This window comes from Natrix helvetica (genome assembly GCF_964273705.1).
Source record: "Natrix helvetica genome assembly, chromosome: 6".
Classification (NCBI taxonomy): domain Eukaryota; kingdom Metazoa; phylum Chordata; class Lepidosauria; order Squamata; family Natricidae; genus Natrix; species Natrix helvetica.
This window is the reverse complement of record NC_138553.1, coordinates 35,560,298-35,577,246: the sequence shown is the minus strand read 5'-3', so window position 1 is coordinate 35,577,246 and position 16,949 is coordinate 35,560,298. Positions and strand designations below refer to the sequence as shown.

Here is a 16,949-nt window from a genome sequence, read left to right as displayed (position 1 = left end):
GGATTTCCTTCAGGATGGGCTCGATAGGGGGTTAGCCCATAACACACTTCAGAGACAAGTCTCGGCCCTGTCAACTGTCCTGGTCTTGGACAGCCAGGAAATTCTGGGCCGTCATCTGTGGTGAAGAGGTTTCTATGGGAGGCAGCAAATCTTCACCCCCCGGTAGTTCACAGGTTCCCATCTTGGGATTTGTCCACGGTCCTCCTGGCCCTAGTGGATCCTCCTTTTGAGCCGCTAAGCACCGTGGGCTTATAGTTCCTCACATTAAAGGTGGCTTTCCTAGTCGCCATCATGTCGGCTAGGAGGATTTCAGTTAGGTGCCCTCTCTGTTAGGGAAGACCTTTGTATTTTCCAGCCTAACACAGTGGTTCTAAGGCTTGATCCCGCTTTTATCCCCAAGATAAGCTCCTACTTTCATAGGGCTCAGGAGTTAATTCTGCCAGACTTCTGCCCTAACCCCTCTCATAGACAGGAGAAATCCTGGCACAAGCTGGACGTGCGGAGGGCCCTCCGTATTTACATAAAGAGAACGGCGCCCTACAGAAAAACGGAGGCATTGTTTGTCTCTTTCCAGCCTTCTGCCATGGGTCCACGGGTGTCCGCTTCTACTATTGGGTGCTGGTCGCGAGCTTGTATTGCCAGGGCTTATGAGGTGAGGGCAAGCCAGTGCCGCAGAGGATAACAGCTCATTCAACTAGGAGTACGGCCACCACGGCCGTGTGGAACACTCAGGCTCCGATCGGAGACGTTTGTAGAGCTACGACATGGGTTTCCCCCTTACCTTTCATTAAGCACTATAGATTGGATGCGTTTGCATCTGCGGAGGCATCATTTGGGCGTAGGGTGCTGCAAGGAGTACATGCGCCCTCGGGTACCACAAACCAGTGAGTTCCCGCCCTAGGGATTGCCGCTTTGGTATGTCCCACTCCTGGACCCTCCTGCGCCATCAGCTGGAGAAGGAATGTTGGTCCTACCTGAACGTTCTTCTCAGCGTGGTGCAGGACTTTCCAGGTCCCACCCTAGTTATTGTTTTTGGTTAGGTCCGGGTCCCCGGGGGTTACTAATGCTGCGGACAGGGCCTGTTCTTCTTTCGTTTCTCTAGTTGCAAGTGCGCCTCATCAGAATTGGATATCAGCAGGGGAAGCTGGAGGCGTGGCTTAAATTCTGACTCAGTCTCTTGGGCAAATAAGGATTGAACAACCCACTCCTGGACCGTCTTGCGCCACGCTGAGAAGAACGTTCAGGTAGGACCAACGTTCCTTCTAAACCACTGGGGACTGCTGTCTGGCGGTCTTCTCAAGAGGAGTAGCTGTCTGAGGCACTTGAGAACAATCCCAAACTCTCTTTGTCCAAAGAGGAATCCCAAAGAGCCAATCCACTTGCTGGCATTTCATTTCACCACAGTCATCTGCTTTCAGTTGAGAAAGAGCCAATTTCAATTCACCATTTCTTCCCTTAAAGTGATAAGTAGTTTTTTATTACTGTATATTGATTTCAGTGAAAGAGTTGCACATTGACTTTTCTTTCATTTATATGAATCGGAACTTAAATGTACCTATGGCCTAATACTGCAAATTAGCATTGATCATTATAAATGTCTCTTTAGACAAGATGCAGTTGTTCCTGTTATTCTTCTGCTTCAGGAGAATAACCTCATAACACTATTCCTGTTAAGCTACTGCATCAGATTGTTAAAGGAGAATTTGAGATCTGCCTACACATTCTATGTTCCTGGCCCCTATGTGAGAAAATATGTTTGAAGCAAATTTAAACTTGCACAGACTGTTTTTAGGAAATCTGATTGCTGCTGTTCATTCATGCAGGCCATCAAATATGTATTTGGCAAAATTAGGCCTTGGAGAACTACATCCAGCTCTTACAAATATTCTTTTTAGTTCATTCTGTTCTAATCACATTTCTACACTTATAGTTTTCATTGCACCCTAAATTATCTATGAAGTTCAGATACCAGTTTTGAGTGAATGAGATGTAAGTATTATTTGTATGTTCATGTTCATATATAAATTAAACATTTTGCTTAATATAATATTTTAATATTTTAAATCTTCAGCTATGGAGCTTCAAAAGTTCATCAGCTCTTCATACTTTGATTGGCCACAAAGGTTGTGTGAGATGCTGTACATTCTCTCTTAATAATGAATTATTGGCCACAGGAGATGACCATGGAGAAATAAGGGTATTTTATTTTTCATTATTTATTTAATATTTGGCATAATATAATATAATTGCTATGTATTGATAGTTTGATTGATTGATGGGTTTTTGGATGATTTTGCTATCACTTCAAAGCAACAATATTAAAGAGGTAAAGAGGGATTTCAAGGATTTTTTTCTGTTAACAAAAAATGTTAGGAATATAGAATGTGTTTACCTCTTATAGAACTAAGATAGCTAAGAAAGTGGGTGGAAACTAGAAACAGGCTTTCTCAGTACGAGACCCGCATGCCCCTCAAATAATCTTTCTACTGTGAAAAAAACTTGCAGAATTCTCCCTTGTCTTCCTTCAACAAGACAGAGTTTGTATCATTAAAGTAGCTCTGCAGGCCAGTTCTGCCTTGAGTAGCAACTATAGTTTTCAGGTAGTCTTCAAGAGCAGCAGTAGTTAAGCTGTATTGTAATAATGTAGTCTCAAGGTAGTGATGGCATGAGTCACTGACAGTAGGCTTTCTATTGCCGCTAGCAGATAAACCAAAGATAACTAATAAACTCCCAACTGCTGCTCCTGTAGAACATATAATGTAGAAGTATACAGTACTACTACATGATTTTTTTTCTCTTTCTTTGTATTTCTTTCACACATCTTTTATCATCAACATTTACAGGAAAAGTTCAGTTTTGTTTTGAGCTGTGCAAAAATGCATTTTTCTACTGTGAACATGTCATCAGAAGCAAGAACCTGATTTATTACCAGTTTGGCCAAATGTGTATGAGCTAATTATGCAAGCTAAAGCCTTTTCTAAATTCAGAATGGCTCAGGACCTAGTTACTTGCGGGATCGTATTCTGCCCCATACATCCCTGCGACCAATCCACTCGCACAGAGAGGGCCTCCTCCAGGTGCCATCCACTAGACAGTGTCGGGGGGCGGCGCCTAGGAGTAGAGCCTTCTCTGTGGCGGGCCCAGCCCTGTGGAATGACCTCCCTCCGGATATTAGGAATACCTCTGACCTCCGCTCCTTTCGTATTAAGCTTAAGACCCACCTATTCCAAGTAGCTGGCCTGGCTCAACTTTGATCTAACCATATCGCTCCTGACGGGTTTTTAATTGGGTATTTTAATTATATTTAATTATTTAGGGGTTTTTTAATCACTGTATTCTAATTGTTTTTTATTCATCAGCCGACCTCCTCCTTGTGTATGTCTCGGTATATGTCTCTGTTATATGTTTGTTTCGTCCACATATTTATTTCATATGTTTCATTGTACGCCGCCCCGAGTCCTTCGGGAGAGGGTGCGGCTAAGAAATAAATATTTATTTATTATTTATTATTTATTCTTGAACATGTGGGTGTATATCTAGCTCTAAATTCCTTCTCTGTTCTTAGAGATAAGCAGGAGTATTAATTATATTTGACTAGCAATCTCTAACATTAGCAGAATAATTTCATCCTGGTCTGTTGCCATTATGTGCACTGCAGAGTCAGTCATTAAGAATATTCCATTGGTTGCCTCTCACTCAGTTGTCATCTCCTGAGACACTCTGGTATGTTTCCATCTTGGTTCTCTAACTTGGTTTTCCTCCTCAAACTTCAACAATTCTCATTCCAAGAGGAACTGATTTTCATCTTCTTGCCAGCATATCAGTCCCTTTGCATTTCTTTTTCCATCTGAGAAAGGTTTTGTCCAAGTCTTAACTGCTTATTAACATTTTTTTCCAGGTCAGTTTTATAGTTTGCACTTTTCAAAATATGTACATTTGGGAGATCATGTGACATGAGCAACAGACCCTTTTTACTTTATTTGTTCTGTCACAACACCAAGATGCCTGCAAGACCAGCCTGATCCCATTCACAGCAAATGCAAGGGGTGATGGCAAGCCTAACAGTTTCTGAACAAATAGCATCCCCATCTTGCTGGGATTCAGTCTCAGCCTGTTTTTTGCCATCTGTTCTTTCACTGTCTAAATACTGAGCTACATCGTCCACTCTATTCCCTGCCTAGCGAGGATGAAATGTATTATAGCGTATTATCAGTGTACTGATGATTTCTCATCCTGAACTGACAAATGATTAATGCCAGTGGTTTTATGTAGACATTAAATAACATAAGAATAAGCAAGAAGTCCAGTGTCCATCTACAACCCCCTGCCTCCCAATACAGGATGACAGGATTTAACTACTCCCCTGGTTACTATTTGGAACCATTTGGAAACAGTGGCTCAGGAATGAAAAGAAGTGCTGCAAAACAATACTTCCAACTTCTAATCTCACATGTTTATACATTAATATCAGACGTTGCATGAAACCTAATACTGGTTTTAGATTTTTTTAAAATTCTGCCTTTATTATTTTTATAAATAATTAAAGACAGTAAACATACTTAATATTCCCCTCTCTTCCTATTTTTCCAACATAACTGAGGTGAGATGGTCTGACAGAGTGACTGGTCTAAAGTCATCCAAATGGCTTCCATGCAAAAGGCAGGTCTAGAACTCACTGTTGCCTGGTTTTTAGACCAAACTGGCTCTCTGGTTTCAAAGTTGTTTGCATTTTAAGATCAAAGGAGGGCCATTGATTCTTACTAATTTAAAAGGAAGAACGGTCTACTTAGCTTCATAAAATAATACATTTAGGAAGTTATGGAGGTTTCGCAAGATGACTAATCTACAAGATATTGCGCCTTATGAATTCCAGAAACATTTGTAGCAGGATTTATTTTTTGTTCCTATTTCAACACCATTATTTAGTTGCTTTCTCTAAGATAGCTTACAAAAACTTATAACTGTATGCAATATTTTACTGCATTCGTATTACAGGTATGGAGTATATCAACTGGTAATCTACATCATTTATATTTTTCTGCCACAACAAATGAAGGAGGATCAGCATATGGAGGCTGGGTGACAGGCCTTCATTTTTCTCCTGATGGCAAAGTGCTTGTTTCTTCTGGAGGATACATCAAGGTAAATTCAGTAAAATTTTGTAAAAAGTGCATTTTTTTAGAATTATTATATAAGCTAAGATTGCACACCCTTTTGGGGGGGTCATTGAAAACTATCTCTTTGAACTATATGATTGAATTAGGGAGAAATAAACTTCTCTCTTGGGTATGTATCTTTAATTTAGAAGTTTATGCAATAACTCTACAATTTGCCCATTCTATCCCATAGAAGATTATAATTTGATGACAATTTAGAAGTTCTTGTGTACCTTACCTAAGGCTCACGGTTATGAAATCTGTGTAATTAATATAGGAAGTAAATTTCAAGAAAATAATCATGATTTAGGGAAGATTTTGAAATCTGTATTTGTATAGGTAATATGAATCCTTGTGTTCTGAAATTTGAGTCTTATGAATACTGTATTTTTTTCAAATGTGTAGTACAGCAAGAAAAGTATGCCACAGTTTTGTTGTGGCATATTTATAGGTTATTGTTATTTTTATTAATTATAAATATATTTTCTTTTCCTTGTAGTGGTGGAATGTGGATACTACCAGTAGTCAATCCTTACAAACTTTCTACACAAATGGAACAAATCTCAAAGCACTGCATGTGTCCCCTGATTTCAAAACGTGTGTGACACTGGATAATCTAGGCATTCTTTATGTACTACAGATTATGGAATAAATTTAAGTTGTAATCACTTTTATATTTATAGTATTTTGAGCCAGAAGTGAATCCTTTCCTATTTTTTTTCTAACTTTCATGAAACTGTGATTTTTTACTATACATGGTACATTTGTAATTTCTTCCAAATCGGCACCTTTTTAGAAATATGTGGTTGATCAGAATGAAAATGCAATTTTCGTTCTTTAATATATTTTGCTCTTGGAAGTTGCACTGAATATAATTACACTATACTTTGATCACCAAAAAGAGCAATATGTGATAATGCAGTCATTGATCTAATAGCAAATGTTTCTAAATCATAAGCACATTTGCCACTCCAAGGTTTTGTTTTAGATTTTTTTTACTATTGTAATTTTGTCTTGATCCTTGGATTGACAGGTGGTGTCTTGATACACAATGTGAATAATTGAAAGTATCTGTGGCATAAAATGCCTATTGATATTGTCCTGTTTGAAAGATAATAATATAAGAGCACGTATTGCAGTCTTGTCCTTTGCTTAAAAACACAATCAAATTTTCGAAAGATAAAGTTTGGATATTGGCTTAACATATTCCATTTTGAATCAGACTAAAATGTCACTGACAGCTAATTGTATTAAACCTACAAAAAATGTATTGGGAAGAATATTTCACTTTTAAAGATAATGAATGATTAAGATTATTTTGCATTTTTCTTGTTTCCTTTAAAAAAATAAAGTATAATTGATTTCTTTTCCAGCCTGTATTTCTTTTAGTTTGTGTCTATGAATATTTAAATAAAACTTACCTACTAAAATGTTCTTGTTAAGTTGACATCACTAGATGACATATTTTCAAATAAATTGTCCTTTAATACTAATTCAAAGATAGTTAATTATGTATACACAGAATACAAAATTGATAATTAGGTTTTTCTCTTGGAATGCATATGTGCACATATGCAAATAACAACATGGAAAGTGAAAAGGTAGGGACTCGTAATTGTTGTGCTGATAGGCAGATTGGAAACTCCTGCCAGATTTCTAGTTGTCTCTCTTTTTAGCTCATTTTCTGAATGGAACCCAAAGGCTACCAAAAATATGTATTGAAGAACAGGTAGACATTTCCTCTACCATGTGGAGTATCAACTTGTCAAAAGTAATTTGGCAACTTGACTCTAAACACAATGCCCTGACATTAAGAGTGCCAGAAAAGGCCTGTGGCAATAGACAAAGTTCTCAGGGATCGGACTGTAGATTTGTGAGTGGAAGAAGAGGTGGTAGAAGAGTGGTCCTTACCTGCAGTGAAAGATTTGGATATTAAGCTGGTAATCATTAGTAACAGGCCCCAAGAGGGGTGAAGTAGTGGAGAAAATGGACAGTGGTTTTGAGCAACAAGTATGGGTATCTGTGTGCTAACTTGGGCCATAGAGGCAAACTAGGGATCCTGGCTATCATAAGGTTGGGATTTGAGTCCCTTGCTTTTTGATGGAGTTCTATTGTCTGGTAAACTCTCATTCAGGGAAACTTGGGCTCTCAAGTGTAATTTCCCCTGAGGTGCTTGGTTCATCCCAGATAGTAGCTTGGTTTCAATAAGATTTTTGGAGGATGAAACAGCAGAAGCCATACCTTGAGCACCAATATTTAAATACAAAAACTGAATCAAATTTAGCACAAGGCAGGGCTTATGTTCGAGTCTACTTCATGCTGAAAAGGGAGGTGAAGTATCTCTACTGCTCCCTTGTGTTGGTGGGTTGTACCGTTGCCAACTTTCTTTTTGTTAGGATTTAGCATGTAGATCTCTGCCAGGCTATTATAACTAGTTTATATGACATTTCACCAATAATATTCAAATCCACCAGTGTCTTGACGCTATAGGGACAGGATTTGATGTGATGAGTGCTGAAATAGAAAACATTATATTTGAGACTTCTTTTAGCCTGTGAAGTAAAAAGGATACTTTGAAGTATGATCTCTGCTACCTCTGGGCTTGCTTCCTGTCCCTCTTGATTCATATGGTCTGGAAAAAAGCATATTTGCTGGATCTGGAGGATAGCCTGCATCTGTTTTTGAAATAGGTTATTACAAACCCTTTTTCTATTTTTGAGACTTGCCAATTTCCAGTCTTCTGGTTTTTTTGTAGAGTAAGAGGGTGCAGGAAAATCAGCTTCAAAGCATTGTGGAAGGAACATTATCTGGCACATTTTCAATCTGGATTCAAGCATGGGCATGTGACTGAAATAGCATTGGCTCTCCTGGTTAATGACATTTGTTGGAACTTAGATGAGAGGAATGTTTCTGTCTGGAGTCATATTAAGGCTATTGTCAGACTTAAGTACCACAGCTCCAGTATCTTTCTGTACCATCTGTGAGGATTGTGGATTAGAGCATTCTTCTACAACGCTTCTGCCTAGCATGCTAATAAATGAAGTTCTGTTGATGTTTCCACGATCCTGTACTTTATATAATACTTACATTAAATGTATTATTGTATAATTCTTGCTTCCTTGATTATACCTTGTGATGGTGTCAACACTTACCTAAGTGGGAGGATCTCAAAACAATGACCCAGACTTTCATTGCTACTTATCTAGGTTACACAACATGTTTTTTGTGAGTCTCCCTTTGAAAACAACCATGGCTGGCATGGCAGAAGGGCTGGGGGAAGAGTGCACAGGACTAACCAAGCAACAGGCAACCTTTCCTGTCAGCTTCCCAATTGAGTTTGTGGGGAAAGTGGCAAGAAAAGTCACAAAAGGCACTTGCAATTATGGGTGTTGGAACTTGGTTCATAAGTGCAAACCAATTGCCAAATGCCTAGATCATGATCATGTGCCATACAGATGCTGGGACAGCTAGAATGCCAAGAACTAGTTGTAACCACCATTTGTCCAGCACTGTTATAACTTTGAATGGTGCTGAACAAATAGTCATAGGTTGAGGACTACCTGAATTTGAAATACGTTCCCAAGTCTATATTTTTTTTCATAAACTCTTTACTTCAAAAGTAAACCAAAGAAATACATATATGCCCCTATTCTAGCTTTATTCCTTTAACTTCTCTCCTTCCATTGCTTTGTATTGAAACAGATAAATTCCTAAAAACAAAAGCCTCTTTTTACTGTTAGCTTTTTTATCATATTGCACTAAAAGTAGACAATATTAATTTCAGATTACACTGGCCATTAGACCATTATGTTTTCCATACTCCTTGTCATTTCAGAATGCCTAATGTTTAATATTATCCTTACTAAATTGTGAAAAAGGCAGTGCTGACTGTACAATTTCAATTTATTTTGTGTGCTTTTGAAGGATATAAATAATGACCAAAATTACAAAATTTATAACTGGAAGCCCAAGCATATTTACAAAGAAGAATTTGTTGCAGTGAGGCTACTATTTGCTTGTTCCTATACAATGTTCCTTTGGGTACTATTTTCAATGTTTAATATCAGTCTACTACATACATATCAACAATGATAGGCAAAATATATACAAGGAACTAATCGGTTCAAGTATATTGTATTAAAAGGTTCTTTTGTCATCCAGCGCTATGATTAGGATCAACTAAACCATATACAATTTTCAGTTTTAAATCGAGTTTCATTATCAATTTTGCTAAAAATTCCATTGAGTGTAACTGAATTTTCAGTTAGATATGAAAGAATAATAAAAAACATTGAAGTCAACCACACTATTCATAAATATCTCTATAATGATGTCCAAAATGACTCACAATTTGACTGGATAGAATATACATTTAAAATGCTGTTTTTCGCCTATGATCAATATTTTTACTGTAATTTATTCAGTTCCACTGAAATATACATAAATGTTATTGTACAAATACTCCACGAAGACATTAAAAAATTAAAATACTTGAAACAAAACTGTAAGCAAATTTCATTAAATTCCATGTTAAGCCAGTGCTCAACAGGTTATTTTGTGGAAACAATGTATTACTTTGGATATTTTTAAACTTTATTTAGGAAAAAAATCTTTTGAATTTAACTTTTTCATTAAAATCAGCTGCGACCGAAAATTTAATAAAAATCCCAGTTGGATTAAAACCATCTTTGAAATATTGATAAGCTTAAATGCATGGCTATAATAACTTGAAAAACTGTGTACAGTTGCATGTACCTTAGTGCAATTGCTGGGCAGCTTTTATTTTACTCTTCCAAAGTACAAAGCATTCAGTTTATAGATGACACCACTGTTACCACTGTTGCAAACAGTACAGCAGCAGTTTAACTTCAAATTAAATCCAAATTCTCTTCATAATTAATGATTTTCTTTATCATAAATATTCACACTTTTTCATATAATTTTTCCTCTGTCACACAAAAATATTTAATACAAGGTGCATTTTCATGCATTATTATTAATTCCTTTTCTTAAAACCATTTATCAATCTTAACACACTGCTATATAGAACCTCTTTTCTCCAGATGATTAAATGGCATGTAGTTTACAAAAAACAGCAACTAACAAATGAAGGAAATTAATAACTTGCTATTATTATTTTTTAAACATGAAAACGAAAATTATATAGAATTTTCATAATTTCTCAAATATTGTATTAAATAATCTGGGTCTATTTCAATGTTCAATTTGCCAAATAAGAAACCCAACTATAACTGAACATTGTATTACTAAGCAGCATTAATGTTAGAGACCTTTGTAAAAGTAGAACATTAAAATATGAAATCAAAGAAAGCACTGTGGCAAAGTCCTAAGAAAATTGCGTGCACGAAAACTATCTCCCACTCCACTCTTGTGGGCTCCTTGAAAAGTCTTCATCCCATGTCATTCTTCTGTCAACGCTGCAGGAAGAACAATCACCAGAAATGACCAGCAGCCTTTATATTTATATATATATTTATTTATATATATTTATGTTTTTGCTAGTTTCAAGGCCACTCAGTGCAGTCTTCCTCTCTGTTAGATTGAAGAGTTGCTTATCATGGAAAGGCTGTGCTGTGACTGCTTTGAGTGCAAGGCACAACAAGAAATGATGAACAGTTCATTATCAGAAAATTGTGGTTTCATACTTGGTATTAATTCCTCTTTTAGCTTCTTGTCCTGGTTCTACAATCCATGGTAGATTGGTAAGAGTCTTTTGTTCAGTGGGATCTATCTGCTTTGAAACAAATAAACACAGGAATGCTTTATCTATTTAAATTACAGAATTTTAAAACTATGTTTAAAGTTTGTCAACATGGCACATTACCTGGATGTACCATATATAGTTTTTTTCCCTACTGATGATCCAGTAGGACACTAATAGTTAATTTTCACTGTACTCACAAAATTGTGCTGCTGGAATGAAACATATTACACTAAATCTGAAATGGTGGTATAACCTTACACCATCATGCAGCATGAACCTTACAGATTTGAAAAACAGATTGGACTGCAAGACTCACGTTCTCTTTTGACTTTGAAATTACTCTAAGTACATATATTCAAAGTACAGCTGTTTAGTCAATATCACAAAAAAGCAGCAGACGATCAGGAGCACCAAGCATATACATCTCCAGCAATTTGAAGGAGGTGCATATAAAAGATGAATAGCGAATAGTGTTCCTCAACTGGCTTGTAATGAATGCATAGGAGTGTAACATTTCATATGTTCAAATAAACTCCAACAACCATACAACTACCAAAACATAAAGATGTTTTCATGAAAACTTGCAAATACTTAAAATTCAATGTTGGCTATTTTTTTCTGTGGCTGAAAGCAGCACAATATTGGTTGGAGTGAGCAAATAATAAACTCAATATCACATATTTTGGTTCTTCCTGGATTTTGAGATGAAGAGAGGGATACCTAGGCTGCTAAAAGGAGACAGGGTTTTCCCATCCCTCCTGTAAATCTGCAATGGAGATAGGATTTGAATTCTTGTTTCCAAACTCATGGACTGTTCAATACATTGAATCAAATATTTATATAGCTATCCTCCTGCTGCCTTTTCACCAGATAAGCATCTCCTAGGAATCATCACTCAGGCTGTTGTGGGAATCACACGAAAGGAGTGGTTTTTCAAGCCTGCAGAATTGGAAAGTAAGGCTTGAAAACCCACTCCATGCATGCATACAGTTTTAACCTTCACATGTGGAGATACCAATCAGAGTTCTGCCAACAATATTATGTCCTGCTACTCCGGATTTTATTTATAAGATGTTCTGATTTTCATTTTCTTCGATTTTTATCTTTTTATAACTGATATAACACCTATTATTAGATATCATACACAATAAATGTGTTAAAAATGGATATAAGTGATACTAACAACTAATACGTATGAGGCATTAATTGCTGACAATTTGATCTTTATAATAACCATTTGGGAAGTTACCTTATTTTTCGGATTATAAGACGCACCTTTTTTCTTCAAAAAAGAGGCTGAAAATCTGTTTGCGTCTTATACATCGAATACAGCATTTTTTGCCTCCTGAAAGCCCCACCCCTTCCCAAAAATGGCTGTGCATACCCTTATAGAGGCTATCAGAGAGCTCCTGGGGGCTGGGGAGAGCAGAAATGAGTGCAGCCTCCAGCAGCACTCTATATAAGCCTCCATAAGGCTATGCCGTTTTTGCAAAAATAGGCCGTTTTTTGCTCATGTTTCCCCCCAGGAGCGCTCTGCAAGCCCCCCCCCAGCTTTTATTTGAAAAAAACAGGCCCATTTTCACGAAAAACGGGCCGTTTTGGGGAGGTTTGCAGAGTGCAAAAACTTTTTCCCCCTTTCGGAAAGCTCTTTATTTAGAGTAATTGATGAGAATTACATTGATCAAGTGCTGTGCCAGGAGAAACAAATCTTAGGTGCTGCAGGTTGTCAGTGATTTCCTTCTTCAGCACATGGATAAATACACCTGGAAACATCTTCCTACCTACCTACTCTCTCCCTACCTACCTACTGTATTTCTCTCTATCCCTCTACCTCCCTACCTACCTAGCTACTCTCCCTCTCTCTACCTACCTACTGTATTTCTCTCTCTCTCTCCATCTACCTACCTACTTTTTTTTTAAATTCGCCTCTTCAAAGCCTTGGTGTGTCTTATACTCTGAAAAATACGGTAATTTTCTGTCAGTTCTTTTGCATTCCTCCCCAATCTACAGGTTGATGGTGGATACTTTTTGGTTTATTGCAAATCTATGCGCTTGGTCATGCCTCTTCATTTTACCCCTTCAGTCATAACAACCCTGAAAAATATGGCTATGGGGATCATGAATTCAATAATATATGGAGAGATGCATGTACTGATCTACTGTATTAAAACACCTGGGCAGCAAGCCAGGATAGAAGATCAAGAGAACAGTCTGAAAGAGAAACAATTGCAAAAGGGTTGTTAAGAAAACTATGGATGTGTTCATGTAGTCATCAGGAGTTGAGCTTGAAGTGCCTTTCTTTTACTTTACTTACTGATCATTGAACCAAGCAACAGCAGATATATTGAGGCACAATCTTATACTGGATATAATTATCAATTGTTTACTAAAGACTTTACCAGTAGCATGGTTAGAATTACCTTCAAGAATGCCTTTAATATCAAACTTCTGAAACTGTAAAATTAAAAATTTAGCTAGTTACAGTAAATGCATATTTGGAGTAAAATTTACGAACACAGGCCAAGAGCATTTATCACAAACTGATATCAAGTTTCTTCTATATGGATTATGATCTTACTCACCATAGATTTTCGGATGCTAACACGTGGTTTTGGGATTGGCTTGGTAGGTTTATTATCAAAGCTTTCGGGAAGTGTTGAAGAATGGCCTCCTTTTCGAGCCTGAAGTGCCAGTTGATAAGCTACTTCAAATGCCTGTCCCAATGTGAGAATTATTTCATAGGCTAAATTCTGGAATAGCAACAAACAGCAGGATTAAGCTAATTCATATGAATGTAAGTTTAAAAGAAAATCTTAAATATAGAGTCGCTTTGATTAATTGTGAAACGGCTATATTAACTGCTTTTTGCGCATCAGTGGTGTTTTATCATTTTCTATGACTGACACATTAAAAAAAAAATGTAGAGACAACATACTTGATTTCTTCCCTCACCTACAATAAGTTGAACATTCAAATGTAAATATCCAGTCAATCATACATGCTATCTGTAGGAAGATATTAGCTGTAGGACATAATGAATACACAGAATTCTGCAAACAGTACTGTATTTACCTGGAAGGAAGAAGACTTCTTCCTGAATTCTACATACACCCTCCCCCATGAAGAGTACATGGGGGGAAAATTAGAAATTTAACAATTCTGTGCAATATCCAGCTCCACCAGCTTTTCTATTTAGGATTGCCAATTCTGCTTAAAGCAATCCTGGAGAACACTCTTGCCACCAATGTGAATGTGTCTATGTGTCATACTCGTATGCATATACATCTATGAGTATACTGTATCTGCAAGAGCTACACTGTAAAAATAGGTAAGGCCAGAACCAACAAATTTATTGTCTTTGAAATTAATTGTCCCATTTATAAAATTAATACTGTCATAATCAGAAACACACAAGTATACACTACACATTCCCCTTCCTTCTTCCAGCAGAAACTGCAAAGACGAAGGGATAATGGACAGTAGGGAGGGGGGGGGAATTGCACTGGGAAGGGGAAAGAAAGAGAAGGGAAGGAAAAAGGAAACAGAACAAAACTAGATGGAGAGAAAGGGAGGGGAAGACCTGAAGTGTAAACATGGTTTCTCTCATTTCTTCCCAGTTTAATTATTTCTTCCCAGTTACCTCTTTATTTTCAATAGCTTCCTCTATTGCTAGTTAATGGCAGATAATGCCCTCCTAATTATTTGGTGGGTAAAAAGGGAAGAGAAACTCATGTTCCTATTTATTTATACTTATGATTTTAAGAACAGTACTGTGAGATTAAACCATCTGTTTTATTTGGTCACGCCTATTGAAATCACCATGTGTTCATTTTTATAGGTTACTGCATAACATAAAACATCATAATCCACATTGAAATGCAGGCAATAACAGAACAATAAAAAATTTGATGTTTTGCAAACTTTCAATCCTTTACACAGATAGCAACTGTACATTGGCTTACTTTATCAGAATCTTAAAATTAATACTCATAAATCCGTTCATAAATGCTGACCTCACACTGGCCATGAAATGGGAGATCTGCTTCTTGCAACTTCCATTATTTGAAAGCCAGTAATACTCTTATCTTGTGATTCCCTTGGTAGCATCTCTGCCCAGTCTCCCAAGTCTTTCCCACATAATGTTACACATCTTAATGTAAAAAGGGTCCTATGTAGTATCCCTGCCTCTACTTCTTCTCTACAATAAGAAGACAAATTGGGCTGAATAAGTGACTAAACAAAGTCACCCACTAAATTTCCAAGCTGAAGGATTCTTGAACCTTAATCATCCAGATTTCGTAATTTGGTATGTTTGACATAGATTATTTAAGAAGAAACTATGCAACAGCAAACTTCCCTACTAGTCTTGTAATATTTATTTTGCTAGTGATTATAAAATTCTAATTGTTAAATAGTATTTGTATTTCATTCTCAGCCAGTTGTGATAGACAAGGTTTACAAATATTGATGTAGGTGATATATATTTGTATATATTTTGTTGGTGTTTTTATTTAGCCAATTATGAAGCTTATTCTGTGGAATTGCATGTGGTTTGTTGGAATGTGCTGATACATTCTGGCAACATACTATTTAAAATATTATTTGACATTATTTATGTACTGATTACTGGATTAGAATGTTCTACAGCAGCCTGGGAATGTAGAGTAAACTCTACGCTCTGCCTTCAGTGGGAAGTCAGCCTACAGTATAATGTTGGGGGAACCATAACAAATCATTCTAAATGCTTCAAGCTAACATTCTCATGCTTTTCAGACAACACTCCACAATACTAGCAGTTATTTTAATTAAATTAAACATCTGAAATTGTAACATCCACTGAAAATCCAAAGTTTCTATCTATAGTGTGATATATATATATATATATATATATATATATATATATATATATATATATATATATATATATATATATATATATATACATACATACATACATACATACATACATACATACATACATACATACATACATACATATATATATATATATATATATATATATATAATTAACAATCAATAGTTCATTTTACTGTTGGAATTTAGTTCCAAATATATGTCTGCATTATAAGGCTGCAATTTTTACAGCAGAAACACATCGGAAATGGTAGTTTATATGCTTTAGATCAGATTGGTAAGTGCAATATTAACAAAACTCATTTTTCAAGTTTTAGGCACGCTGGAAATTTGCTCACAGAACACAGGAATACTTAAAAAAACCAGCGTTTTAACTCACAAATGATTTGACAGTCAGTGATAAACTGCACTATTGCAAAGATAAAAATTCACATTTTATCAGCATTTAAGGAATATAGCTATGGCGAATTTCACTGAGTTTAAGCTGAGATACAAGTCTTAAAGGCTTAGACTGATTACCTCATAGAAAATACCACTTTATCCTTTTTTGTCAATACATTAAAATTTTGAACTAATCATTATTTGTCCCAGAATGCAGTACTATATGCTTGGATAGACTGAACTTATGGAGTTTTGTGAACTATATGCAGAACTGGTGGTTACTAGTTGCTCATTGCAATTGAAAATAACTCTTAACTCCCAGTTATTTTGTCATGAAGCAGCAGCAAATTCCTCCACTTAGTTATAGGATAAACCACTTGGCAAAGAAGTCTGAGAGGTTGCAGGTTCCGCTTCCAACCTAATCATAACCCAACCTAACCATAACCCAACCAGAGAAGTAGTAGCAGCTATAGACAGCTTCTTCCTTATCCTGTGCCCCCCAAAAACTTGTGGTTTTAAATGTCAGTGAGCCCAATAAAATCCAGCCCTATCTTTATATGTGTTACATTATGTTTTCTCGTAAGTTTTTCTCAAACCGTACCCTCAAAATATGATTTTTCAAAAATTTCAAAAATATTATATAAACTGCCTATTTACGCAAGTGCAAGCATGAAAATCTTGTTCAAGATATTCTGCCTACGCATTAAAATCCTCAGTTGGATTATTTGGATTATTTCACTTGTACAGAATCGTATGTAAATTGTAGTAGTCAGCAAAGTTTCTTCAACATATGCCCATAAATATCCATTTCT

General features: G+C 36.4%; 2 protein-coding genes across 10 annotated transcripts in view; one reads left to right on the top strand and one right to left on the bottom strand.

The window, feature by feature from the left end:
• APAF1 (apoptotic peptidase activating factor 1) overlaps positions 1–6,528 on the top strand; it is a 67,332-nt gene extending 60,804 nt beyond the window's left edge. The window contains exons 25-27 of the mRNA XM_081958832.1: positions 2,072–2,197; positions 4,996–5,142; positions 5,656–6,528. Of these exons, the coding sequence (XP_081814958.1) occupies positions 2,072–2,197; positions 4,996–5,142; positions 5,656–5,808 (426 nt within the window). The 3' untranslated portion in view covers positions 5,809–6,528. The remainder of the gene's footprint in view (positions 1–2,071; positions 2,198–4,995; positions 5,143–5,655) is intronic.
• Positions 6,529–6,660: 132 nt separating this feature from the next.
• Positions 6,661–16,949, bottom strand: part of ANKS1B (ankyrin repeat and sterile alpha motif domain containing 1B) — a 300,024-nt gene continuing 289,735 nt past the window's right edge. For 6 of the 9 annotated variants that reach the window (XM_081958819.1, XM_081958824.1, XM_081958826.1 and 3 more), the window contains 2 exons: positions 13,464–13,631; positions 6,661–10,911 (listed from right to left, as the gene is read on the bottom strand). In XM_081958819.1, the coding sequence (XP_081814945.1) occupies positions 10,801–10,911; positions 13,464–13,631 (279 nt within the window). In that variant the 3' untranslated portion in view covers positions 6,661–10,800. The remainder of the gene's footprint in view (positions 10,912–13,463; positions 13,632–16,949) is intronic. The other 3 variants (XM_081958822.1, XM_081958825.1, XM_081958821.1) reach the window with 1 other exon arrangement.